Source organism: Hemicordylus capensis, chromosome 10 (assembly GCF_027244095.1).
Source record: "Hemicordylus capensis ecotype Gifberg chromosome 10, rHemCap1.1.pri, whole genome shotgun sequence".
Taxonomy (NCBI): domain Eukaryota; kingdom Metazoa; phylum Chordata; class Lepidosauria; order Squamata; family Cordylidae; genus Hemicordylus; species Hemicordylus capensis.
The window spans coordinates 28805166-28830643 of record NC_069666.1 but is presented as its reverse complement, the minus strand read 5'-3'; the positions used below and the strand labels follow the sequence as shown (position 1 = coordinate 28830643).

At 50.3% G+C, this 25478-nt stretch overlaps 2 protein-coding genes across 13 annotated transcripts in view; both read left to right on the top strand.

Annotated features, from left to right (window-relative positions):
• RNF111 (ring finger protein 111) overlaps positions 1–15712 on the top strand; it is a 38298-nt gene extending 22586 nt beyond the window's left edge. For 3 of the 6 annotated variants that reach the window (XM_053273027.1, XM_053273026.1, XM_053273025.1), the window contains exons 5-14: positions 795–992; positions 2400–2719; positions 4542–4794; positions 5079–5442; positions 6690–6815; positions 7936–8065; positions 10229–10321; positions 12238–12333; positions 12969–13096; positions 14377–15712. In XM_053273027.1, the coding sequence (XP_053129002.1) occupies positions 795–992; positions 2400–2719; positions 4542–4794; positions 5079–5442; positions 6690–6815; positions 7936–8065; positions 10229–10321; positions 12238–12333; positions 12969–13096; positions 14377–14494 (1826 nt within the window). In that variant the 3' untranslated portion in view covers positions 14495–15712. The remainder of the gene's footprint in view (positions 1–794; positions 993–2399; positions 2720–4541; positions 4795–5078; positions 5443–6689; positions 6816–7935; positions 8066–10228; positions 10322–12237; positions 12334–12968; positions 13097–14376) is intronic. The other 3 variants (XM_053273024.1, XM_053273029.1, XM_053273028.1) reach the window with 3 other exon arrangements.
• Positions 15713–17662: 1950 nt separating this feature from the next.
• On the top strand, positions 17663–25102 carry CCNB2 (cyclin B2). 7 transcript variants are annotated; one of them, XM_053272033.1, is made up of 9 exons: positions 17663–17766; positions 18779–18907; positions 19471–19578; positions 20366–20545; positions 21393–21551; positions 21672–21908; positions 22826–22966; positions 23811–23921; positions 24831–25102. In XM_053272033.1, the coding sequence occupies exons 3-9, from the start codon at positions 19540–19542 to the stop codon at positions 24954–24956; spliced, it is 993 nt and encodes a 330-aa protein (XP_053128008.1). In that variant the 5' UTR covers positions 17663–17766; positions 18779–18907; positions 19471–19539; the 3' UTR covers positions 24957–25102. The 7 variants fall into 7 exon arrangements, with proteins under 7 accessions (XP_053128008.1, XP_053128003.1, XP_053128004.1 ...); XM_053272028.1 differs by lacking the exon at positions 19471–19578 and having other exon boundaries at positions 17666–17805; XM_053272029.1 differs by lacking the exon at positions 19471–19578 and having other exon boundaries at positions 17672–17797.
• Positions 25103–25478: the final 376 nt, after the last annotated feature.

Sequence of the window (25478 nt, the reverse complement as noted above, 5' to 3'; positions counted from 1 at the left end):
TCTGAGCAGCGGCTGCCAGAGCTTCAGCCTTGAGTGCCTGGTGTGTTTAATTGGCAGCAGCTTTCATGCAGAACAACACCCACACCATCTTCCTCCCTGAATCGGAGTGCAGCAGGCCTTCTAGAATGCCTGAGGGATCCGCATTGGATGGGGAAAGGCTGCTTCTACTTTCCGTTTCTACCGCAAACGAGGACACAGATTGCCTTCCAGAATGAAAGTATGGTGGCTTCCTTCTAACTGAGGGCCATGGATGGATAGTTGGAAACAGTGTCAAAATCTCTTAAAATTGAATCCGGCACGGGGCTGATAGGCTCTGGGTCTGTTTGTTTTTAAGCTGTTTTGATTCTGGCCTGGTCTTGTTGTTCATGCTGCCTCTCTGATGGCAAGAAGGTGAGGGATCGGCTTGATTGGAACTCGTGACCTCTGCCGCTTGCCTTTAGTTGGCAAGCACAGAAGTGCCCTTTTATTTGGCATCGAGTCCCATGTGCTTCCCAGGGCTCAAAGGTGTGCTTGGAATCGCTCACCAGCAGCTGTGTATCTGTAAGCCATGTTCCGTTCTAGTTGCTGCTCAGAAGAACTCTGCAGAACCATGGAAGGTGAGAATATGAGTGTCTGTGAGAGCGGTCCCAGGCACACCACTGAAGGAATGCTGAACAGCCCAAGCTAGCATAACGGTTGCAGTCCTGTCCCAGCCACCATATCTGCCTTTATAACATCTATTGTAGAAACAAGATCTGGGCTGTGAGCGGACTGCAGTTGTTGAAGGTCTGTCTTTCCCCTCTCTTAAACCATAGAGCCCACTGTTGTGCCAACAACCTCCTCTCGAGCGGAATCCCAGGCTGCAAATCCTGCTCCCAGTGATGGCTCCAACGCCGCCCCCTCAGAGCAGGCCTCTGATGTAGTTCCTAGCATCTCTACTGGCCAGCCTCCAGCAGCATCGGAGCCTCTGGTTGTCCTTGCCAATAGCGGCACTGCTGGGAGTTCAGCAGGAGGTACGGGGTGATGTTTGAATTGCCATCTTGTTGCAGTCGATTGAAATGTTGGCTTTCCATGGCTAGGAGGATTGTGACTGCTGCACATGGTTTAGAAAATGGCAGGCCCTCTCTTGCTGGAGAAGCATGAGGTTTCTAGGGCCCGCACTAAACGGAGGGAATGCGAGAAGAAGCAGGATGGAGTGGCTGGCCCCTCTGTGGGCTGCCCCCCCTGGATTGCAGTGGCCAGTGCAGATGCGGCTGGCTTTGAGGCCAGCTGGGCTGGGCGGGGCGATCCTGCTGGCCCCTGCCTGGCCTGGGCAGGCCGAGCACTGTCTTGGCCACCCCTTGTGACGTGGTGCCCTTTAAATGGGCGCCTGAGGCCTGGGACCTCCGCCCTGCTGGGAGAAGTGGGACCTAGCCTCAGGCATCTATGCATGGGCACCTCCAGACTAGAGGACTGTAATGCACTCGGTGGGTGGGTTTCTGTCGCCGGCTCTTCCTGACAGGTTCAGGGTGGGGAAGTGCAGTGTCGTGCGATGTGAAGACAGGGCTGGGCTGCTTTTAAAGGTGGGGAGGGAACAACATTTGGGTTAAGAGGACACCACCAAATGCTGATGGGGGCCTGGCAGTTTGCTCACTTCACACCTGCTCTACTCATTAGTTTCTCGGCCCAATGTAGAGTGTGGATATTCCCTTAAAGCCCTACACAGCCTGGGACCAAGGTGACCAAAGGCCCCTCTTTGCCCAGGTGAGCCTTCCAGAGCCTTACGGGCTGCTTTTCAGGCCCTGCTGTCTAGCCTGGCAGGTGTCAGAGACGGGGCCTTTCTCGTGGTAGCACACACCCCCTGGAATCCTGGTCCCCATGCTTGGTATTTTTAAAAAGAGGGTTAGGGTCTGTTCAGTGTTCCCTGTGACAAGGATTTCCAGATGTTGTTGACTACAACTCCCACCATCCCCATCTACAATGGCCTTTAACTGAGGATTGTGGGAGTTCTAGTCAACAACATCTGGGAATCCCTGTTACAGGGAATGCTGATGGGCTTTTTGCCTTTTAAATGATGGTTGCTGTCAGAGTGAACTTCTTATCTTGCTGCTCTTAGGTTTTTTGTGTGTGTTTCTTTTATACTGGACTTCTTATTTTAGTGTCCTATCATGTTATTGCTTACTGCTTTGAGAAAAGATTTTAACTTTAAAAGCAGTCTGTAAATACTCTAAGCAGCAAACCGGCAATGCATCACTTTTTATTTACTGGTTAATCCTTCTGTGGTGTGTGAATTGAATTGATGAAGCCATTTCAGTGGAGGGAGCCTGTGGTTCTGATCCAGCGGTGCAGCGGGCTGAGCTTCCTGCTTCAGCGCTGGCTTTCCCTGCGGCTCCCTCACCATCGGCTGTGCTCACGTGTGTTTCTTTCCTCCCCCACCGAAGATGACGCGAGAGGCAATCCCTCAAGTACGACACTGGAGCCCGGCCCTCCTGCTCTGCCAAGGCTGCCCTCCTGCTGCCCCCAGCATTCTCCGTGTGGGGGCTCTTCGCAGAACCACCACGTCCTGGGCCACCCGCACGCCAGCTGTTTCCAGCAGCACAGCCACCACTTCCAGCACCACCACCACCATCACCACAACCCCCACGCAAGCGTCCCTCTCTCGCCTCCCTTCAGCGATGCCGGCTGCCCCGTCGAAAGGCCTCCCCCCGTGCTAGCACCTGGGGGGCCCAGCAGCAGTTCCAGCACCACTTACCACGACCAGGCAGGTTCTGTTGATCGTGCTGAAGGCGTGTTCTCGTGCCCCAAGGAGGCCTTCTCTGCCGTGGCCCCTTGGGTGCTCTGCACGTGGCCTTCTCCAGCACAACGTTGCTGTCCAAGAGGCTGCGCTCTCTGGCTCAGGTGGCCTTGGCCAGGAGCTCATTGGGTGAATTTAGTGGGTGGCCCACTGTAGGGTAGGGGCGATCACACTGGCCTGCCCTACAGGGAAGCTGTTGAAGCACTGCTGAGATCAAATATCCAGAGAGCTTTGAACTAGGGCTGTCATTCTCTTAGATGGCTTACCCTATGAATCCTCAGCTTTGCACAGGAGTAAAAACCGTTGTTCTGAAAGGAGAAGCCGCCTTGGCTTTTACTTGCTGCATCCGTCTGTCATAGCAGGCATTATCCTCTTGGAAAGATGCCTCCTCTCTCCCGTGAGGGAAGGCAAGGGGCATGTCACATGAACTGATGGGGACTATCTTTGGGGTTGATTAAACACTTTTCCTAATGAGATGGCTGTTGCACCATCTGTATGTGTGGGGCCAAGCCTCCGTCCTGAAAGGCGTGTAGACTGAAAATAGACACCATGGAGGGAGGGGAGGGAAATGGAAGTAGGGAAGGTTTGTGTGTTTCTTTCATGCACACACATTAGTTACAGCCTCTGTTATGAATATTGATGGATATTACAGCCTTACTTTGAACATTTCGAATGCACTGCAGACATCCCCCCTGTGGTGTTCCATGAGCAGACTGAGCCTGTACATGTTTACTAGAGGTAAAGTCTACTGAGTATAGTGGGATTTTCTCCCAGGGAAGTCTGTGTAGAATTGCAGCCTTGGTCTTCCAAAAGTCCTTTATAGTACAATGAAATTTTTTAAAAAATCTGTCCCTTCTCCCTCTAACAAGAACTGAGAGTAACTGAGTAATGTGAATGCTGTTGAACTTCTAGTCAGTGCTCTGGGTTCTGTGCAAGAAATGATGAACGCATTCTGTTGCCACGAGGTTTTTGTGCAGTATCTGCCTCTCATGTCTGCATAATTGCATAATACGTTGCATAATTTATCCTGCTTTCAATACAAATTCAGTAATTCTGCAGGGTCTCAATCATGACAGCGAAGAGGGAAAAGGAATTGGGAAAGAGCTTAATGTTGAGGGCTAGCTGGACCAATGTGGGTGATCTGGGATGTGTGGGAATGTCAGTCTGCCCCACACCTTTCTGCCAGACTGGTCTCCATCCTGGCCTGGATGGACCTTGGCTGTGCCCAGGAAAGTGCCTTCATATCTCCTGAAGAAGTTCTTTGCATCTGACTTTCTGTAGAGATCAGAGATTTCTCTATATTCTCACTTACAAATGGAATGTTGTTAATTTTGTGGAGAAAAGCTTGCTGCGATTCTCTTAAATTGACATTTGTTTCATTTTACTGTTATCCTCTTTTTCTGCATAAAACATGCTCCAAGCTGCATATAAGATATAGTCATAATAGTAAAAGAAAAATATATAAAACAAGAAGACAGCAGCAGAACTAAAAGTGGTACCACACTTACCCAAATGGAAGATGACTCTAAATTTAAGACGACCCCCTTAAAAAGTAGGGGTTAAATACAGGTTATTCCCACATTTACTCAAAAGGAACAGGACTCTGAATTGAAGCCGACCTCCCGGTTTCTAATTACAAAAATCTTGGGGGGGGGAACCAACCTTGGATTCAGGCCAAATAAATGCTCTAATGGTAGTGCTCTGTATCAGCTGCTTTATGATGGGCAATTCTGTATTTTGAGTGGCTAATGTGTGGCTGCCTTTTGATCTTCCACAAATTCCACCACAGCAGGCCCTGCCGGTAGACTTAAGCAGCAATGGCATCAGGAATCACGGAAGTGGCTCTTTCCACGGAGCGTCGGCCTTCGACCCTTGCTGTCCCGGATCTTCCTCCCGAACGGCCATTTACGGGCACCAGGCTGGGGCTGCCCCCAGCCAGCCCATTGCCATCGACGGATACAGCGCAGCAAACATGGTTGCCCAGCCTCAGCCCCCGCCCCAGGCCTCGCTCTCCTCCTGCCGGCATTACATGCACTCGCCTTGTAAGTATGGCCCTTGAGCGGGTTGGCAGGGCCGGGGCTGCCCCTGTGTGGTCTAGCAGCTGCCTGCAGAGCCTCAGCCAAGAAGCACGGCCAGCAGGAAGCGGCTCCCCTTCTTGGGAGGCCGTGGCCTTGTGCTGCTGAGTGGGGGGCAGCTTCCTGCTAGAGGGGAGGGGGCTGGTTTGGGGTGCTGCTGAGAGCAGCAGGGGGAATGTTTAGGTGACCTTCGTTAAGCTGACTCTTGAAGAAGACTAACGGGGGGGGGCGCTGGTTTTTCTCCCCTTCAGATGCCTCTCTGACTCGGCCTCTTCATCATCAAGCTTCGGCATGCCCCCATTCCCATGGAAACCCCCCTCCCCCTGCGCCACCTCAGCCACAGCCACCGCCTCCGGTTGACTACGTCATCCCGCACCCGGTGCACCCCTTCCACCCCTCCATCTCTTCCCACACCTCTTCCCACCCCGTCCCTCCGCCCCCGCCCCCCCACCCTCTCGCCAACACTGCTGCCCCAATGCCACAGCACCTCCCAGCTGCCCACCAGCCCATTTCCCACCACATCCCTGCCACGGCCCCCTCTGCACAAAGGCTGCACCCCCACGAAGTGATCCAGAGGATGGAGGTCCAGAGGCGGCGGATGATGCAGCATCCCACGTATGTCCATGGGCCCCTGCAAGTGGTCTGACTTAACGGGGGTCATCAGCCCCGCCCCCCCCCGCGGGTGGGTGTGTGGAATGAGGGCTTCCTCCTTCACCTCTTCACAAGTGGGTCTGTGCTGTACTAAGCAGAAGGCTTGCCAGCACTTTTTTTTAACCCCTGGCTGGAGTACCAAGAGGTCATGAGGTAGTAGCCAGACATCTGCCCGTGATCAGCAGTTGCTGAAGGCCAATTGCGATTTCTTTCTTTCTTTCTTGCACGTCTGTCCTGTCCTCCCTCCAAAAAGCTGTGGGCAGTTTACATGACTCCCCGCCCTTTGCCCCACCCTCCCAACAACCTGGTGAGGTTGGTGTCTGGCCCAGGGTCACCCAGGCGCTTGGAACTGGAGTCTCCCCAGCTCTAGCTCGACACTCTTTCGCCCACCCCTGCCATGCTGCGTTCTCTCTCCAGAGGTTCAGAAGAAATGAGTGAAACCAGCTTCTGTCATGTTGAAGCCAGAGAACAGCTGGGCCCAAAGGCAGCAGAGACCTCCTGCTCTCCAGGTTGTAGGTTACTTTCAGCAGCAAAACTAGACTCCAGCTGATGTCAACAGTGGTTGGATAGAACCACCTTCTCCACTACAGGGGAAATAGAGCTTAGCCACTCCGAGCTGCAGTGGTCTGCTATCAATTAAGTGCCAGCCTCTGCCCTGTTGAATGACTGCCTTACATTAACTTGGTCTAGCTTCCAGATTTTACGAGGAAAGAATACAATGGAAGACAAAGCTTGCCACTCGATAGTTTTACACCTTTGTAGGAGCAGAAACTGTTGACAACCAACTTAGTTATTAGGAAGTTGCCAAAGTCGAAATTGGATCTAGGAAACATTTAATGCAACTCCCAAGTGTTCAGAAATACACACTGTCTGTCTATTCTTGAGCTGTTAAAGGAGAATTGTGCACCATGCATGTGGGGTACGCATGCCCTCTTCGTCTTTCCCACCAGCATCTCTTTCCCCAAGCCGTAACCCCCTCCCCATTCCTTCATGTGTGTACCCACCACCTCTAGCACTGGTTAAGGCATGGAGGGCATTGTGCATGTGAGAGAAACAATGTGGGCCATTGGGAGAGAAGCAAAGAGGCCCTTGGCTCATAGGTTCCCAGACTCGAGTGTGAAGGCCGCATGCCAAGGAAGGGTTGCCGGAGGGATTCTTGTGCCTTGGCAGTGATCCGGCTGCAGCAGTGTTGTCTCTCTTCCTGTTCCCAGGCGAGCGCATGAACGCCCCCCGCCACATCCTCACAGGATGCATCCCAACTACGGTCATGGGCATCACATTCATGTACCTCAGACTATGTCTTCACACCCTCGACAAGCATCGGAGAGGTCTGCCTGGTCAGTAAACCCTGCTTTCTTGGCTGGTGCCTGTTCAGTTCAGTCGGGTCCTAGCTTGTGGGTCACAGGAACAGAAATGGTCTAAAGGCCTGTTTCTCTAAGGAAAAGTTACTGCATAGTATCCCCTTTTGGCCATTCCTTAACATTCTAGATTAGGGGTGGGCCCGGACCGGTCCAGACCTGGGTGGTTCGGATTGGGGGTGGGGGGTCGTTTTAAGAGTGGCGGGAGGGTTTACTTACCCCTCCCGCCGCTTTCCCGCTCGGGCGCCGTAAGTAGTAGAGTACTTGGGGTGGCAGGATCCCTCCCTGCCGCCCCTTCCCCGCTGCGGCTCGGCAAAGCTCTCAGTAATGCTTTGCACGCCTGGGAGCTTTGCAGAGCCGCAGCGGGGAAGGGGCGGCAGGGAGGGATCCTGCCACCCCAAGTACTCTACTACTTACGGCGCCCGAGCGGGAAAGCGGCGGGAGGGGTAAGTAAACCCTCCCGCCGCTCTTAAAGCGACCCCCCACCCCAGTGCCGGACCGCAGTGTGGCGGTTCCGTGCACACTCCTATTCTAGATCAGTTGTTCTTGCAAATAAGCGAATATTATTTGCTTGCTGTTTCAAGTTAGTTTTAGTGTTTGTCTTAAAAAATAAACACACACATACACGTACATTCAGATTATCTACTGCAGAGATCCCCAGACTGCTGCTGCTTCTTCTACGCCAGAGTGAGGCTGTGTAGGACTCTAGAGGCAGAGCAGATGCATTGCATGCTGAACATTCTGCATTTGATTCCCTATATTTCCACTTTTTAAAAACTCCAAGTAGCAAGGCTAAAAAGAGCTCCATCTCAGTCCTTGGAGAGCTGCTGCTAGTCAGAGAAAGGCAGTCCTGAGCTAGACAGACCCATGGTCTGACTCAGTAGACAGCTGCATATATCTGAGTTGGGCCTGAAAACAGACAGGTTTCTGCAAGATTGAGCTTTTAGGATGGGTGTTGCAGGGGGTGCAAGCAACAGCCTCTTAAGGCCAAAGTCTCACCGCTGTGTGGGCACCAAGCGCGATGCTGACTCGGCAGGCCGGAAGACGGGGACTAGCCTGACTAAACACGAACCTTCTCTTCCTCCTCCTCCACTGACAGGGAACTGGGGATTGAAGCTGGAGTGGCTGCAGCTGCCGCCTACCCGCCAGGCCCGTTGCACCCCCACCTGGCTCACTACCACCCACCCCCTCGGCTTCACCACTTACAGATTGGTGCTCTTCCTTTAATGGTAAGGAGAACCACTGCAAAAGCACTGCCAAGATTGCCCGGGGGAAGGGCTCCTCCTTCAGAAGCCCCTTTCGAAAAGAGTGGGGATCGTGCTCGAGTCCCGGGTGGGTCATTCCCCCTTTCCTCTAGAGCTACTCCTGAACTCCCACTATGTAAGAAGCGGGCGGGGGGCGGAGTCGTCTGTTTTTAACAGAAAAGCTGGATGAGTCTTTTATTGAGTTTAGGACAGGAAAATTTCCAACTTGAATATTGGAAGGTAGCCAGATTAAATTCTCCCGTAGTACATTGACCCTCTGCATCTGATTGTTGCTCAGTTCAGGGACTGGTTTCAAGACTTGCGACCACACTCCTTGATTCAGTGCGAGCAAAGGAATTGTGATTATCCTCAGTTACATTTGCAATGGAGCCATTTCAGATTTGACTTGGTAGAAGCGATTTGGGCCATCGAGGGGAATTTGTCAGTTTTAGCACAGAGTCAAAGACGCACCTCGTGGCAACAGGCAGGAGAAGCATTGAGATTAAAGCGGGGATCCATCACAAGCCAGACTGGTGCATTGCTGCATATCCATGCACATACAGCTTTGTGGGGGTTCAGTAGACTCTAGGAACTGTTGCCAAATACACAAAATCTCTGACTTTTGGTGTTGGAAACAAGCTTTCCCCGCTCGTGATTGCAGAGATCCATTTAGAGAGTTGGAGGCAACTTCTGCAAGAAAAGACCCCTGCCAGCCTGTAGTAGCAGCTCTTGCTGAATCTTGTAGCTGCCTTCTGACTTCTGAAAAGTGGGTGTGTAAGTAGAGGCATATAGGTTATGGCTGGCTATTGTGTGTGACACTCTCAGTCATGTTTGGATGAGGGAAGGTTCAGGCTTGAGTTGCTGGAAAAGTTCTCCCAAGAGCATATCAGAAAATGCTGTAGCTAGTCACTGATGTGAAAAGTTGTCACTTTAGCCACTGGCTAACATCTAGCTTAATTGGATGTCCTTGTTGGACCTAACGTCTTCCTCACTTGGGCATTTTTATTTAAAAGACGTATTCCCTGCCTTCCTATTGGTCGTTTCCAAGGTGGTTTACAACAGAGTACAACAGTTCAGGAATAAAGTAACTCTTGGTTACTGAGCAAATTACTTGACCTTATGGGGGATATAAACACAGAATATGGAATCTTTCCATTTTATCTATCGTAGATTGCTTTGGCCATGGTGAAAACTGCCTGGAGTTCTTTTGAGGCATGACTGGGATAGCGACAACTCTGTGTGATTTTTCTCTCAGTAGGACCACTTTAGCTTGATAGTGCTGTTGCCTTTGATGGTTTTGGCCTTGAAGTTCAGAGGACATAATATTCTGGAGATGATGCCAGCAGCAGTGCCGAGTATTAGACCTGCTAACCAGAAGTAGTGTTGTTTCTGGTGCTTTGGTTGACTTTAAAAGAGTTTTGTGTGTGATCATGATGTGTGTGGGATCTGTTCCTTTTGAGTTCTTTTTTTCTTTTCATGAAAACATTTTTGAATTTGTCATAGTTTGTGTGGAAGTTCTGAAATCCACAAGGAGGACCGATATGGTGAACCATACACAGAGTTGCTTGGAAATCCTAGTTTATTTTGGGAACCGAATCAATATTGGAACAGTTCCTGCCGTACTTTAAGAGAGCTTAAACTTCAGTGCTAAGCATAGCCTCCTGCATTGCAATTTGTGTGCTTGAATTACATTGAAATATGTAAAGCCGATTAGTTAAGAGAAAGGCATTTGCCTTCCATCACTAGGGAGGAAACTACCTTGACTCATTCCTTAGATGATTTGAAAAGCTCTGTGATACGTCATTAGACACATATAGTGTATCTTCAAGGCACAGAGTTTTGCTAAAACCTCCTGATATTTAAGAAATACCCATACACCTAAAATCTTGTTGGGCAGTTCTTAAATGTCTTTTGGACCAAATTCCAATGGAATAATGCCTCCTCTTCTTCCATAGAGAAATGTGTTTCTGGTTAGGAGCTGTTGCAGTCAGGGATATTGGAGAGGAAATGAAAGGGCTCCGTTGACCAGAACTCTGTCTCCTGGTGATGAGCCTCTAAGCAACAGGGTTCTGTATTTTGCCACATGAACAGTAAAATACTCAAAACTGTTCTGCAATTAGGTTTAACTCCATTCTGCTATTTGAATAGGTTCCTGACATGGCGGGCTACCCTCACATCCGTTACATTTCATCGGGATTGGATGGAACTTCATTCAGAGGCCCTTTCAGGGGCAATTTTGAGGTTTGTAATAGAATAAACCTAGCTACATGGCAGACCTTTTTGCTTGAGGGAATATGGGGGTGGGCTCCATGGCAAAAGATGTAAAATATACTGCTCAGACTTCCTTTGGTAGAGCTCTCTGGCCCTTACTGTGCCATGCGAACAGGATAGGTTCTAAAAATTAGAGGTGGCGTTTTCTGGATTATTCAAGAGGAGGTGACAGATAATGGATTGCATGCTGTCAGATATATGTGGGTCCACAAGATGCAGTACTGCTTCATATGGCTTAGTGAAAGGGACAGTTGCTACTAAATGGTTGAGATCCTCTTACTAAAGGGAAACTGGGCCACTTTGACAGCTGCCGTTGGTTATATGGAGGTGAGAAATTTAGGTATCGGATGCAGAGAGTTAATGAACTAGTTCATTTGGAAAGAAGTATTCAGTGAGAACAGTTCTAATAAACACATAATGGGGAAGAAAAAAATGGTCACTGTTTCAACCTGAAGCCATCCTCTGCTTTGGTGTCTGTCCTGTAGTTGTGTCAGAAAGTATGTTTCCTTAAACACACAACAAACTATCAACATGCATGAATACAGAGTTTGACTGCTCAACAGACCTGCACCAACGAGGGGTCCTTCCCAAGCTCTGGAGTCCTGGCATGGAAGTGTGAGGGAGATCAGTTTTGTGAAGGTGCTCAGAAACCTCGGAGTTCAGAGTCTGTCTCGAGGATTGTTAAACCACTCCCATGCCAGGCCTCTTTAGGACATCCAGGGGCGTATCTAGGGTAGGGCAGGCAGGGCACGTGCCCTGGGCGCCACTTGAAGGGGGGCGCAAATTCTTAAAATTAATTATTATTATTTTTAAATGGCCACCAAAAACAAAATGGCCGCAGCACATGCTCAAATGGTCTCTGCGAGGCCCTAGAGGCCAGCGGTGGGAGGGGTAACCTTTGCAGATGCCCCCCTCCCACGGCCTATAGGAAGCTCCCCGAAGGGGCTACAGGTTAAAAAATAATAATTTAATATAATATAAGTCACTGTACACATTCAGTTTGACACTATGTACAGAGAATCAGGGCTTGTGAATACAGAGCTGAAGCTTATGAGCTAGGATTGTATTCATTTGCTCTTACTTTGCTTCTTATGATAAGTGAGTTAAATGTGGTGTCTTAACAATATGGCTATTAATGGTGAGTTTGTCTTTGAATTAGTGTGAAATCCTTAGTATTAAGGCCCACTGGGAGTTTCTTGCTCTCTTTCTCTCATTTTAACTGTGTTTCTGAAATACTAGAATATATTCCAAGCAGTGACACAGTTTACTCTGCATATCCTGGGAAAAGTCAAATTCTCCATTGATTTTTAAAACTTATGTAATAGTGATGCTACAATGCATAGTAGAGAATTAGATAGGCACTTCTGTTTAGTTTTCCAAGTACACCTCCAAATAGTATTTGGGTATTTCATGAGCCCCAGCATACTGAAATTTGTAGTTTTCCAGCATTGTTTGGTCTGGCTACGTCCACTGCTAAATAGTTTTTGAAATATTAGAAGATTAACGAGCTTGACTTATATTTTTCAGCTGATATTACAGTAAAGTTATCTAAAAGATGGGTGTCAGATGTTTGGACAGGGGGCGCCATTTCAGTGCTTGCCCTAGGCGCTATTTTCCCTAGATGCGCCTCTGAGGACATCAGAGCAGATAAGCCAATGGCAGTCCGAGGAACCATTATAAATTTGCATGGGCTGAGCCATCGAGAGGGAGATTGAGGTCAGAAATAGAGAAATATTAATGAATATCATTGTTGTGTTGCACTTTTCAAATGAATTGCATGTGAATTATGTAGAAGAGACTACAGTGTTGCTATTTATAGAGTGAGCTGATGGGATAAAATGAGAGCAGCCATATATTAAATTCTGCTCATTCCTCCTTGTTTCCAGGAATTAATTCATCTGGAAGAACGTCTAGGAAATGTGAATCGTGGAGCTTCCCAAGGGACAATTGAAAGGTGCACATATCCGCACAAGTACAAAAAGGTGAGAGTCTTTCAGAACTTCTTCAACAATTTATTTAACCTTGCATGTATTTTTCAGGACGGGGGGTACAAATTAAACATTACGTCTAATATTTTAGACTAGCAGGTTTTACTAATGCAGATCTGAAAATTCCTCCTTCCTTGTGTGTACATACAAAACAAAAACCTATAGCTTTTACTCCTCAGAGCCTGGGGAGGGGGGAGGTGTCTGTTGAAAGCAATATTTCAAGTGGGGTCTGACCAGTGTAGAACAGAGTGACACTATCACAACTCGTGATCTGGAGACTATGCCTCTGTTAAGGCAGACTGAGACTGTATTGAGGTTTTTCGCTGCTGTTCTGGGCTAGTCTCCCCTTTAATGTCTTCCTTCAAGCTTTTTTAAACCCTGGTTGTTAAACATTAAGACTTCAGGGCCCTGAAAACGTCAGTATTGTCAGAGTTGAATCGGTTGTGGAGAGGCATGGGAGTTGGGGGATGAGCATCCAGGTTTGTTTTGTTTAGCCTCATTGTTGCCTGTTAAACATTTCATCTGTCATGTCTGTGTGTTTGCAATGCTGATGTTGTTGTGATACAAGCAATACTTGTGCATAAACAGATCTTATTCAGTTTGCCAATAATGTCATCTCTGCTAACAAGGTAACAACTGATTGGTTCTCACAGAGGAAACTGCACTGCAAACAAGATGGGGAGGAAGGAACTGAGGAAGACACCGAGGAAAAGTGCACCATTTGCTTGTCCATATTGGAGGAAGGCGAAGATGTCAGGTAACTCCCAATCCACTGCTTGGCAAGATACACGGAGGGCAACAACCATGCTTAAAAGATTGTACTGCATAAAACGGAAAGTGACTAGAGGCACCTTTGGCAAGTCCGGCAGCTGCAGCCTCTGTTGGCTGCTGTCAGTATGTGTTGAGGCTGCTGGGAACAGCCCTTGGGGAAAAAGTGAAGCACTGTGAGGTTGATCTTTAGAAAGACCATCCTATCCCCCCATGAACTAGTTTCAGTCGTGTCAATCAGCAGCAGAAGCCTAGTTGTGTCAGGGCTGCTTGGGAGACTGCCATGAGAGTGTTGTGGGGAATCGCTTCCCCACATGGAATTTTTAAATGCTGCTGCTTCGGTTGCGTGGAGCTCTAGCATGCCAGCACCTCTCCTGCCAGGAATGTGCCAGTTCTGGAGTGTGCATGCTGCAGATGACTGGAACTATGCATGGGTGGGGAGGAGGGTTTTAAATATTTCCACTGATCTGGGGGGTGCTAATATCTCGGCCACTCCTTTGACCACCACCTATTTTATTTATTTTATTGTTAAATTTATATACCGCCTTTCAATAAAACAACCCCAAGGCGGTTAGTCTTGACTGCTTCTGCTATGGACAGAAATCTACAACTGTTCCTCTGATGGGGACATTCTGCCCTAGTGGTGACGCTTTGAGCACCAGTTGGTCCTGGGATGAGTTCTGTTGGGAGCTTTTTCAGTTCACCTTTGAGGGCCATCTGATTCAGTCTGTGGGTGTGGTATGACCATGACTGGGTTGAATAAATCTATGGGATCATCATATAGAGCCCTGAGAATGTCAGCATTGAGATAAGCCGCTGCTCATGTTCAGCTTCATGGGCCAGGTCTAGTGAAGCCTGAGGAACCAGAGGGGGACTGGAAAGGGCAAACATTTCCATGGGTGTGACTCCCTGTTGCACACCTGGGCTACAAATCCCTGGCCATGTAAGTTCAGCCCAGAGATCAAATACTGATTCTCTGGTCATCAGTATTTCACCTTAAAACAGAGGTTCTCAGACTTGGGTCCCCAGAAGTTGTTGGACTGCAACTCCCATCATCCCATGGGGGATGGGCCATTGTGGCTGCTGAGGATGATGGGAGTTGAAGTCCAACAACTTCTGGGGACCCAAGTCTGAGTGAGAACCCCTGGCTTGGAATACACAGAGGGGCACACACTGAATTTCTTACCAACAGTACATATGTGTGTGGGCCACATTTGTCTGTGAACTACTAATCTGTTGTCCTCTTCTTTCTTTCTGTCTTGTGAACAGGCGCCTTCCCTGTATGCATCTTTTCCACCAAGTATGCGTCGATCAGTGGTTGATTACAAACAAGAAGTGCCCCATTTGCAGAGTGGACATTGAGGCTCAGCTGCCCAGTGAGAGTTGACACCCTTTTGCCTAAACCTCTCGCTCTTCTCTCCTTCACGCTCATCCTTCCTGGTACTGCAGTCAACCAAAGATGGCCATGACTTACCTGTGCAGATGTTGGAAGCATTTGAACCTTGCTAGAGTGCCGTGTGTCTGCTCTATGGTATACCTAATGCTAAACCTACAGTTCAGTGTATTTATAAAGCTTTTTCTTTCTTTTTTTTAGACTTTACAATTTCCCCCACTCTTAACACATTTTTCCCGTATTTTTGCATGGTTCCTTGTATTGCATTTCTTTGCACATGTTAATGGGCTTAGCGACCCCCCCAAACTTGCAGGCAAGATTATCTGCTTTAGAAAGTAGAAGAATTGTGTGGTCTTTTTTTGTTATTTTTTACAGAGTCGAGCTTTTCCAGAGTATGATTTCACTCATTACTAACCTCAGAGTCCTTAATTTAATCATGTATTTTAGTTTTAAATGTATAAAGTTCAACTTTTTAAAAAGGATGATATTGTGTGTTAAGACATTCCTTAATTAGGAAAAAAAAGGCTGCTGTATACTTGGCGTTTGACAGAAACGCCAAGTGCTTCTCCTGCGCAAGCCCCTTGGAGATGAGCGGGAGCTGTGCAAGAGTGCCGCAAGCACACGGTGGGTTCCCGTCGCACCATCCGTAATAACTGGGGACACGGAACATTCGGCCCTTTCCATTTCAAATGGCATTCTCAAGGCTGGAGTGTCCTTTCTGATCACAGGCTTCTGTTTCTTACATCTTCAGCACAATGCAGATATATTTGAATGTCAATATTAAACAAAACATTTAGGCTGCTGTCAGATTGTATGTACCATTTTCTTATGTCTAGCAATTTGAATCTCTCTAACGTAATATTTTGCTGTTGAGAAACGGCTCTAATGAACACTAAATATTTGATTTCAACTAGCTGGGTTGTAGATACATGACTTGAATAAATAAGTTTGTAGGAAAACAGGAAAATACAACTTTTTTTTTTTTTTTTTTTTGCTCCTCAGTCTTATGCTAAATCCATTTAAAGATCTGCACAAACCGGTTTTGTATAAAAGAAAAACACAAACATTAATTCAAGGTTTCAGATTTCATTTCTCAAGGCAGATATCCACGACTTCTATGAACTTTCAAAAGTCCTTGCTCTGTTGTGGGATCTGCGGGGTGCTTTTTTTTTTTTTTTAAAGTTTTACGGTCAATAAAGTTAGCTGAATCCATTAGTCTCTTGTGGTGTTTCTCAAGATCAGCTTGAAAACTGTCTGGAAACTAGGAGATCAATAGCCGGAGATTGCCCTCCTGGGAGGCAGGCACCTCAGGTAGAGGGTGTGAGGAGCTACTCGAGAAGGCAGAGTGACAGACGGCTGACCCCGAGTCAGGATGGTCCGTAGCTGACCTGTATGGCTGGTTTAGTGGTAAGCTTACATTTCCTGCCAGCTAAAATTTAGGCAGTTGAAAGGAATTTTTTTTTTTTAATCGCTAGATTTTCAGTCAGCTTCGAGGTACGTATCCAAAACCTCTTGCCCAATACACCACACAACTTCACATCTTTCAGGTCTGCAGACTACTTACAATGTTAACTATCATGACTGGGAAGCAGCCAAGCTTTTCTATTAAGCCACTTGCTCCTGTTGACTGAATGCTGAATATCTTATTTATTTAACTTATCTGTCTACCACCCAAAACGCAAGTCTCTGGGCAGTTTATGACAAAACAATAAAAACAAATAAAAAGATTAAAACATTACAACCATTTAAAATTTAAAAGGTTAAAATTATTTTAAAATCAAACAATTAAAACAGTATCTAATATAAAAATGTTTTAATAAAAAATAATAATAAATCTAATTAAAAGCCTGGGTAAACAAATGTGTCTTGACTGCCTCTTTAAAAGTTGTAAGAGATGGGGAGGCTCTTATTTTGGCAGGAAGTGTGTTCCAAAGCCTCGGGGCAGCAGTGGAGTCTTGTAGCCACCAGATGAGCCAGTGGCAACTGCAGACAAAATTCTCCAGGTGAACTCAATGGGCAATGGGGCTCATAGCAAAGAAAACGTTCTCTTAAATACCCAGGGCCCAAGCCGTTTAGGGCTGTATAGGTTATAACCAAGATGCAATCTTCAGTTCCATCTGAATGTTATTGGTCAAAGGTCAAACAAACCCAGCAGGAATTCTCGAACCTGGTTCCCTAGATAATGTTGGTGTGATGGTGACTGGCAGGAGCTGCCGTCTGGCTTGTTTTGGAAACTTATGGGCAGGCAGTGCAGAGAATCAAGTAAAAAGGCTTTGGGGGAAATGTTATCTCCAATATATGTGCTTTCATTCCATGCCATGTGGCTGCTTTACACCCAAAGCCTCTTCTGGCATTCTGTACAGCAGGAAGGATGGGCCTATGAGTGGCTGGATCTTTTCTTGTCTAAACAGGTGTGGTGTTTTAAAGCGTGTGCCTTAAACAACTGAAAACTGAGTCTGGGTTAGTGTTCTCAAGAGAAATTCTGATCAGGATGCATTGCATCAAGTTTCTGCAACATCTCTCTTTGTGACCATAATACAATAAGCATCACATACCTTTAAACAATAATAATAAAATGGTCAAAATGAATTTTTATTGGTCAAAATGATGTTTTATACAATAAGCAGAATAGTAGACAGAATTGAAAGTGCTTGCATCTTCATCTTTTTAGCTATCCAATGTTTTGGTCAGATACTTGCTGGAGAGCCTCAGGGTGGCTATCCCTCCTTTATAAGCCAAAGCAAGCATTTTGTGATGGCCCACAGGGAGGAGTGATGTGGGATAAAAGGATATGCAATTGCTGCGTTAAGATAAAAAGCCGTCGTAGTTCCTATTTAGTGGAACCTCCATGCTTCGAGGCAGTGTACCGCCAAATACCCGTTGCTGGAGGGATGCAGTGGGAAAGAGGTTTCCTCTTGCATCTGCTCGCTCCTCCTCCGCTTTGCTTGCCGGCCGGGGGTGGCCAACCGAGGCGTTCCCTTCCAGCTGGTGTTCCGCTAGACACTCCCTCGCAGCAACCCGGTTTAGACGTTCATGCTGTTCCCTCGCAGAACTACAACTTCCACGTGGCTTTGCGTGGAATCACGGTAGTCTCGCGATATCGCAAGAATGGACTCCGCCCGCAGAAAACCTGAAACTGGGTCGCTATGGCAACGCTTGGGGGCGGGGACAAGAGAGCGGCACCCAATCCAGTGGGCCAATGGTGGCGTGACTGGCGTCTCCTTGAAGGATGTGGCCGCGGCAAAGGCTGATCGCTGGTGGGAGCGGTGCGTGCTGTGGCTATGGCGCATGCGCGAGGTGGGCTGGTGAGTCGCGGGCGGAGGCGGGTGCTGCCCATGGAACTCCCCTGTACTTGAAGAGAGCCTGTGCTGCTTGTCAGCTAAGCGACGCGGTTTGGGGTTGAGAGCCTACCTTAGGTGCCTTGAGGCTTGACGCATGCGCTGCTCATCGCCGCCCGCGTCTGACTCGCCGGTGAATGTGTGGATGGCTTCCCTGACAAGAGCTGGGACTTGAGGCAAAGGGAGGCGAGTGGACTGCCTGGGCTTGTGGAAGTCTCTCTAAGCCCACGGAGCGGTGGTGGTGGTGCTGCTGCTGTGCAAATGCCCCAGTCAGTGCCAGGCACGTGTGGAGCGAAGGCCTTAACATGGGGGTGGGTAGATCTGGGCAGCCTTCCGTTCCCTGCGCGCTAAGCTGCTGTCTTCCAAAGGGATGCCTGCCGCGCCCCCCCCCCCCCCCGCCCGCCCGCCCCAGCCCTTATGGCTGCAGGGAGGAAACTTGGAAGCTGGGGGCGGATAAGAATACCTGGAGGGATCCTGGAGGGGTGTGGACAGGAGCTTCCTTCCTCGGCCTGGTTATTGCTGCCCATGCTTAACTTTGCAAGGGGGTTACAGCAGCAGCAGCAGCAGATGCAGCAGCTGAAACTCATAAAAAGCAGCAGAACGTGAACTCTCAGGCTGAAGCCAGCCTGCCGCTTAGCCCCCTGGGTCTCTGCCGAGCCTTTCTGCTGCTGAACTGGGTCTGGCACAGTGCTGCAGCTTCTTTGCTCTGTTGTGCAAACCAGATACCCTTATCCAAAGTCTGGTTAGCCATGCATAAATTGTGGCTGATCTGCAAATGCTGGCCTATTTGGTGCAGAATGGGCTGGCCTTGCAGGACTGTGAGCTGTTTTTATTGCCAAACTGGCTGGGGGGTGGGGCGGGGCGGCTGCTGTAAGTAATACCCTCCATGGCAGAAGCGCACTGCTTTGAGAAAAGTCGCCTGAGAGGTTCTCTCTTACAGGTTACGAATCCTGTGAAGAATGGCGTGGCGGTGGATCCTAGCAAGGCCTGCAGCCAGCCCAGTAGCACGAGGGACCCCTTGGGAGAAATCGGCAACTGGGTAGCAATCAGAAGACCCAAAGGAGACAAGGTGAACACTCAGCTTGACACTGAACTGCAGGGCAGCCTGTTTTTGAGTGGCACAAGCCAGTCTGTCTTCCCTTAGAAAGTGGAGAATCCCCGAGGAATTCTAGAAGGTGCCTAGGCCAGGCAGACACCCATGGTGGGGAAATCAGTGCAAGCTCCCCAGTCCTGGAGTAGAAGAAGCTATTCTTCCAAAGTGGGTAGTTGGCTTGCAGGTCTGGCAATGCAGGAGACCTCGAGGAAGAGCGGGGCTCACAGGCAAAGCATGCTCGCACACGCTCTCTCACTCTCTTTCTCACACACACACACACCATCCCGTTTCAAAGGTATTTTGAATGTGGGGGTGGAGAGTGGAATTCCCTCTAACAGGGATTTCCAGATGTTGACGACTACGACTCCCAGCATCCCTGGCTGCAATAGCTTTTGCTTGGGGATTATGGGAGTCGTAGTCAACTACATCTGGGAATCCCTGTTAACTGGTGGGGAAGCTACCGTTTGGGAGAGACAGTCGCATCCTTCCTGGGGGCGTGGAGCTTCTTGAGTGTGCTGTTTCTCTGGGTTGTGTTCCAGCTTCTCTTCTGCCCGGCCTCCGTTCCTTGCTCAGTGAGAACAGAACAGGGAGACTGAAGGCATTGTCTAATGCTGAAGACAAGCTGCTGTGCTGTGAACTCTAGCAAGGCAAGCGGGTTCCCATCCCTTGGCATAAGACTGCAACCAGAAGGTTGGGAGCCCTGGCTTAGATTAAGAGCAGCAGTAGGTACCCTGGTTGCAAAATCCTCCAGCATCAAGAGTTGCATTTGGTGCATTCAGGCAATTGATGCTTATTTGCAAAGACAACCACAGGACTCTGTGGTCGCCAGGAGTCAACACCGGCTCGCCGGCACACTTTACTTTATAACCAGGTTCTGTTACTAATTGCAGACTATATCATTTAGAATTCATTTAAAATATTATTTTTAAAAGAACGCTGTGCTTCTTTGGGGAGGGGTGGAGAGAAATATTTAGACCAGGTTTGGGATGCATGTTGGAACCAGAGAAAGAAGTCAGAAAAAAGCCTGGGAGAAACAGGAAGCCTGAACCACATCCATGCACCTCTTGGGAGGGCTGTGTGGGCAGGCGAGCAGGCAGTAAGCAAGCAGCTGCCTGTCAGTGTAGGAGATGCTGAGCTAGCTGGACCAAGGGTCTGACTCAGGGTTCCCTCTAACAGGGATTCCAAGATGATGTTGACTACAGCTCCCAGAATTACCAGCTGCAGTGGTTTTTGCTTGGGGGAGTTGTAGTCAGCAACATCTGGGAATCCCTGTTAGAGGGAGCACTGGTCCGACACTATATAAAGAAGCTTCCTGCGTAAACTGGCTGGGACAGCAGCAAGTGGCGAGAAGTCCTCGCACACCGAACATAGTTTCCGAAGAGCCCTCGCTGGCCTCTGAAATCTGAGGCTGAGGTCAGGCTGTCACTGCTGCAGGTGTCTCTCCCGGGCCCCGTTTCCACCTCTATGGATGTGCCCACGGAAGTGGACCTGTGCCAGGCCTTCTCGGAGATGCTGAGAAGCAGCGTGGAAGATATTGACGCCGATGACTGGGGAGATCCTCAGCTGTGCAGCGACTACGTGAAGGATATCTACTGGTACCTGAGACAGCTGGAGGTACGTCTCTGGCAGGGACCCTGCTGGGCACCCAGCATCTGGGGGGCTGCCATCAGGAGCGGGATGCTGGTCTAGGAGGACCAGGGGAGGCAGCTTGTGGCACTCCCGATGTGGCTGAACCACAACATATGGTGGCTGCGGATGTTGGGGGTTGTTGTCCCAGAGCAGCTGGAGTGCCAAAGGTTGCCTCCCGCTGGTCCCCTAGCCCAGGGGCTCCCAAATGTTGCTGGGCTACAGTTCTCCTCCTCCCCAACCCCAAAGGCCACCTAGGAGGGCTAGCTAGTCCAGGAGTTCCCAACCTGTGGTCCTCAGATGTTGCGAAAGATAAAAGTGTGCCGTCAAGTCGATTTCGACTCCTGGTGCCCACAGAGCCCTGTGGCTTTCAATATTTACCCGAATAGAAGGCAACTCTGAATGCCTTAAAAAAGAGGCTAAACACAAGTTGTACATGTATTCACCCAAAAGAAGGATGACTCCAAATTAAAGACAGCCGTCTCATATTGAAGAGGAAAGCGTGGAGAACCTTGTATTGGATTTGGATAAACACGGTATAACATGATGGTTATGGGCCACCTCCAGCCTTGGAGGCAGGATGCCTCTCAATGCCAGTTGCAGGGGAGCAGCAGCAGGAGAGAGGAGGGCATGCTGCTCTCACCTCTTGCCTGTGGGCTCCCCAGAGGCATCTGGTGGGCCACTGTGTGAAACAGGATGCTGGGCCGGATAGGCTTTGTGCATAAGAACAGCCCTGCAGGGCCCTTTTCTGATTGCTCTGGTCCTGCTGGCCCCATTCTCTGTCTGCCTGTGCTCAGCGTTTTGAATAAGCAGGCTCTCTCCCTCTCCCCGATAGGTCCAGCAGAATGTGTCCCCTTTCTACCTGGATGGGGTGGAGCTCAATGGGCGAATGCGTGCTGTTCTGGTGGACTGGCTGGTCCAGGTCCATGCCAGGTTCCATCTCTTGCAGGAAACGCTTTACATGTGTGTGGCCATCATGGATCGCTACTTACAAGTAAGCTACAGCACGGTTTATGCAGAGGATATTGCAGAACTCTGCAGGAAGCACCGTGCTTCCCCTTCATGTCTCCGTGTGGGGGATGACACTGACAAGTGTCCCTTTTGTGTGAACTAGTCTCAGCCTGTCTCCCGCAAAGAGCTGCAGTTGGTTGGTGTCACTGCGATGCTTCTGGCTGCAAAATACGAAGAGATCTACGTGCCCAGCATCGTGGACTTTGTCTACATCACTGACCAAGCGTACACTCCGGCTCAGATTCGGGCGATGGAACGGAAGATCCTTAAAGAGCTGGACTTTGGCCTGGGCCGGCCTCTGCCCCTTCACTTCCTCAGGAGAGCAGCCAAAGTGTGTGAGGTGGGTCTGTGCTCAGGCGCCGTTTGGGTCGGCATGCTTCAGGTGCATCGAGCGGAAGTGGGTGTTGGGCCCTTGGAAGCTGTTCTCGAAACGAAATGTTTTGAGGAGTGCTTGTGGAAGACCTAGGCTTCTGGAAGCTGTGTGTGTGTCCTGCTCTCAGTAATGTTATCTCCTGGTTTGGGCACTGCCTTCTGCGGGAATAGGCGCATGTGCCAAACCCAAGACCTGCTGCCTTGGTTGAACAAGCTCTCCATTGCTGCTGCTTTTTAAGCACCAAAAATGTGCCAGGTGCTGCACACTTGTTGTAGGATGCTGTTTGGAAGGCCTGCAAGCAGGGGCTGAAGTAACAGGATGACTGATGTCATCAGAAGAGGGTAGTTTATGGTCATGGGGAGACCGGGGTGTGTGAAGGCCAGCTGGTAGCAGAAGGTGCTACACAAGCACATCTGTGTGCTTCCCAAAATGAGACAGGTGAGCTCTTGGGAATGGCCAACATGTGTCTGAGAGAATGAAATTGACTCCCAGGCATCGGAAGGAGAGCTAGTTCTGGTCACCATGTTTCAAAAAGGACATTGTAGAACTGGGGGAGGTGCAGAAGAGGTCAACCAAGATGATCTGTGGCCTGGAGCACCTTCCTTATGAGGCCAGGCTGCAGTATCTGGGGCTCTTTACCTTGGAAAAGAGGCAACTACGGGGAGACATGGTAGAGGTGTATAGAACTGTGCACGGAGTAGAGACCGTGGAGGGAGAACACTTTCTCCCTCACTCACAATACTGGAACCAGGGGTCACCCCATGAAACTGGGTGCCGGGAAATTGGGATCAATGATTTTCTCTGGATAGGGACGTGACCAGTTCTTCTGTATGTCATGGACGGATGACCGGCTGCTTGGGCATTATTTTGTCTTGTGTTGCCAGGCAACCGCCGAGCTGTACATGTTAGCCAAATACCTGATGGAGCTGACCCTTGTGGACTACGCGATGGTGCACTATAATCCTTCGGCGATAGCTGCAGCTGCTCTGTGCCTGTCTCAGAAGGTCTTTGCACAAGGCCGCTGGGTGAGACTCTACTGAAGGCCGGAAAGTATACAAAGCCTCTCCTGGGCAGCAGGGATTCCCAAAGGCCACCGTGGCTGCGGATGATGGGGCTTGTAGTCCAGCAATGTCAGGAGGCCTGAGGTTGGGAACCCCTATCCTCGCTCATGTATCCCAAGGGATTGTTGCCAGTCCGTTGGGAAGAAGCGTTTCCAGCTCTTGGGACTCAAGTAGGCATTGGCCTCCAGCAGGTAGGTGGCTGGAGGTCTCTTTGGCTGGCAAGACCAGCTAGCAGGAGAGAATCTGAATCCAAACAGTTAAATGGTGGGGAGGGGTCACTTGCCCCTTGCCCCTTTCCCCCTCCTGCTTCAGTCCTGATCTGTGTTGGGGGAGGCTGCTGCTGTGTAATGCACAACAAAGAGCCCCGGGACCTCACCAAACAAAGATGGGGTTTAAAAGAAGTCCTCTCTCAGTGGCTTCCTCTCCAGGTGCTCCTCGGCCTGCTGTGAGGCCAAAACTCACCACAGTGGGTGCTCTCAGATTGTGTGAGGGCTGTGGGAGGAGAGCTGCTCTTGCAGCCGTGAGCCTGAACGGTCCTCTTTGCTAAGCAGGGCCCACCCTGGTTTGCATTTGGATGGGTGACTCCACGGGAGCGCTGTCTGCTGCAAGACATTCCCCTTGCCTCCCCCCGCCGCAGAGTGAGGGTCTGCCTTGCCCCTCCAGCTGTCTAAGCCAGCCTGCCTGCCAGGGCCCGCTGGACGCTCAGGGCCCCCTTCCGGCTTGCAGGGGCATCCTTGGCGGCCACCCTTGCTTGCGAGTCCACCAGCCCGCTCCGCAGGGTCTGAGACGCACCTCCTCCCTGTTGCAGAACCTCCAGCTGTGCTACCACACGGGCTACGAAGAGGAGGGCCTGGCCCCTGTGATGCAGCACATGGCCAAGAACGTGGTGCGCGTCGACAGGAACCTCACCAGACACGTCGTGAGTCTCTTGGCAGCCCGGAGCCCCCTCTGCCCCCGGTGTGGCTGTGCTGGCTGGCACCAGGGAAGACGCAGGCCCTGGGGGAGCAGTTCTGCCTCTGCTGGGGAGAGAGCACAAGGCCTCGCAGGGAGGGGACGCGGAGGGCCCGGAGAGACTGGTCCCAAGGCGACCCTCTGCCTGTGGCGGACCCGGCTTCACTTGGCCTCTGGCTGGCTCTGCCTGCCTGCCTGCCAGCCCCCTTTCCTGCTCTCTCCCCAAACTGGCAGAGGGAGCAGCTGGGACTCTCCCTCCTCTCCTTCCAGGCTTTGAGCGCCAGCAGAAATCCCAGGTGCAGGAAGCATCAGGGACGACCCCGGGTCCCACTGACTGCCATTGTGGGGAGGGCTGGTGGTTTCTGCTGCCCTCCTCCTCCTCACCCCTCTGCCAGGCAACTGTGGGCAGATCCTGGGGCTCGCCTCGCCCGCTGGCTCTCTGCAAGCACCCAGATCGCCGAGAAGGGGGCTTCAAGGGGTTGCAGAAAGGGAGGCAAGCCGAATGAGCTCCACACAGGATTAGTCTCTCTGCTTTGGGCCGCGGAATGGCTGGGAGCACTTGGCTCATGAAGCATTTGGCACAGGGCCTGCTCCGTGCACTGCTGGCTACCCTGCTGCTCAGCCTCTTGGTACCAACCTGCATCGGCCGTGGGCACGTCTGCAGGACCCAGCTGTTCGACAAGGCTGGAAGAGCGGAGGGGGTCCGGTCAAGGGGAGGGGGCCTTGCAGGGTTCTGCCCAGCCATGCCTCACCTGGGAGAAAGGTCCGGCCTGTTAGTCTGCAGGTAGGTGAGGGGGCTTCTGCTGGCACAATACTCAAAGCCAGGCATAGCCGGAGCCACTGCAGCAGCCCCACGCTGCCCCTTCCCTCCCCGCAGGCAGTCAAGACCAAGTATGCCAGCAGCCAGTTCATGAGGATCAGCACCGCCCCGCAGCTGAACTCCAGCACCCTGAAGGACCTGGCCGCGCAGCTGCTGGCGGGGGAGTCCAGGCTGCTCTCGTGAGCCCCAGCTCCTGGTTGCCGGCGAGAGAGCCTGGGGGGCAGCGGGGCCTCTGGAGGCCCGTTGATGGCAGCTGGCTGAGTGGCTGCTCTTAAACGGGTAGTCTGTGTGTGTGTGTGTGTGTATCCTAATAAAGACCTTTGTAGAAATCCTCCTTTACCTTAAGGCCCTGGTCCCAGAAGCCGGCCAGAGGGCCGCCATAAAGGCAGGAGCCTCCACGTTTGCTCTTAGAGTAATGCTGGGGGAGTTGGCTCAAACTCTGGTGCTTCGATGTCTGGAGAAGGAAACGAGGGCTGAGGCCTTAGCGAGGACGCTGCCTGTAGGGTTTAAGAGACGGATTGGAGTTAAAAATCATCTTTGTCAACACATTGGGTGGCTGCCTTTTAAAAAGACTCTTGAGTGAACTGCTTAAGATGGCGTTTGCCATTGGCAGAGAGGCATTCCCTTTGTGGAGGATGGAATGCCTCTCCCTTGATGCCTGCTTTGTTTCATCATCCTTTTTATAAGTAGTTTCAGCACATTGTG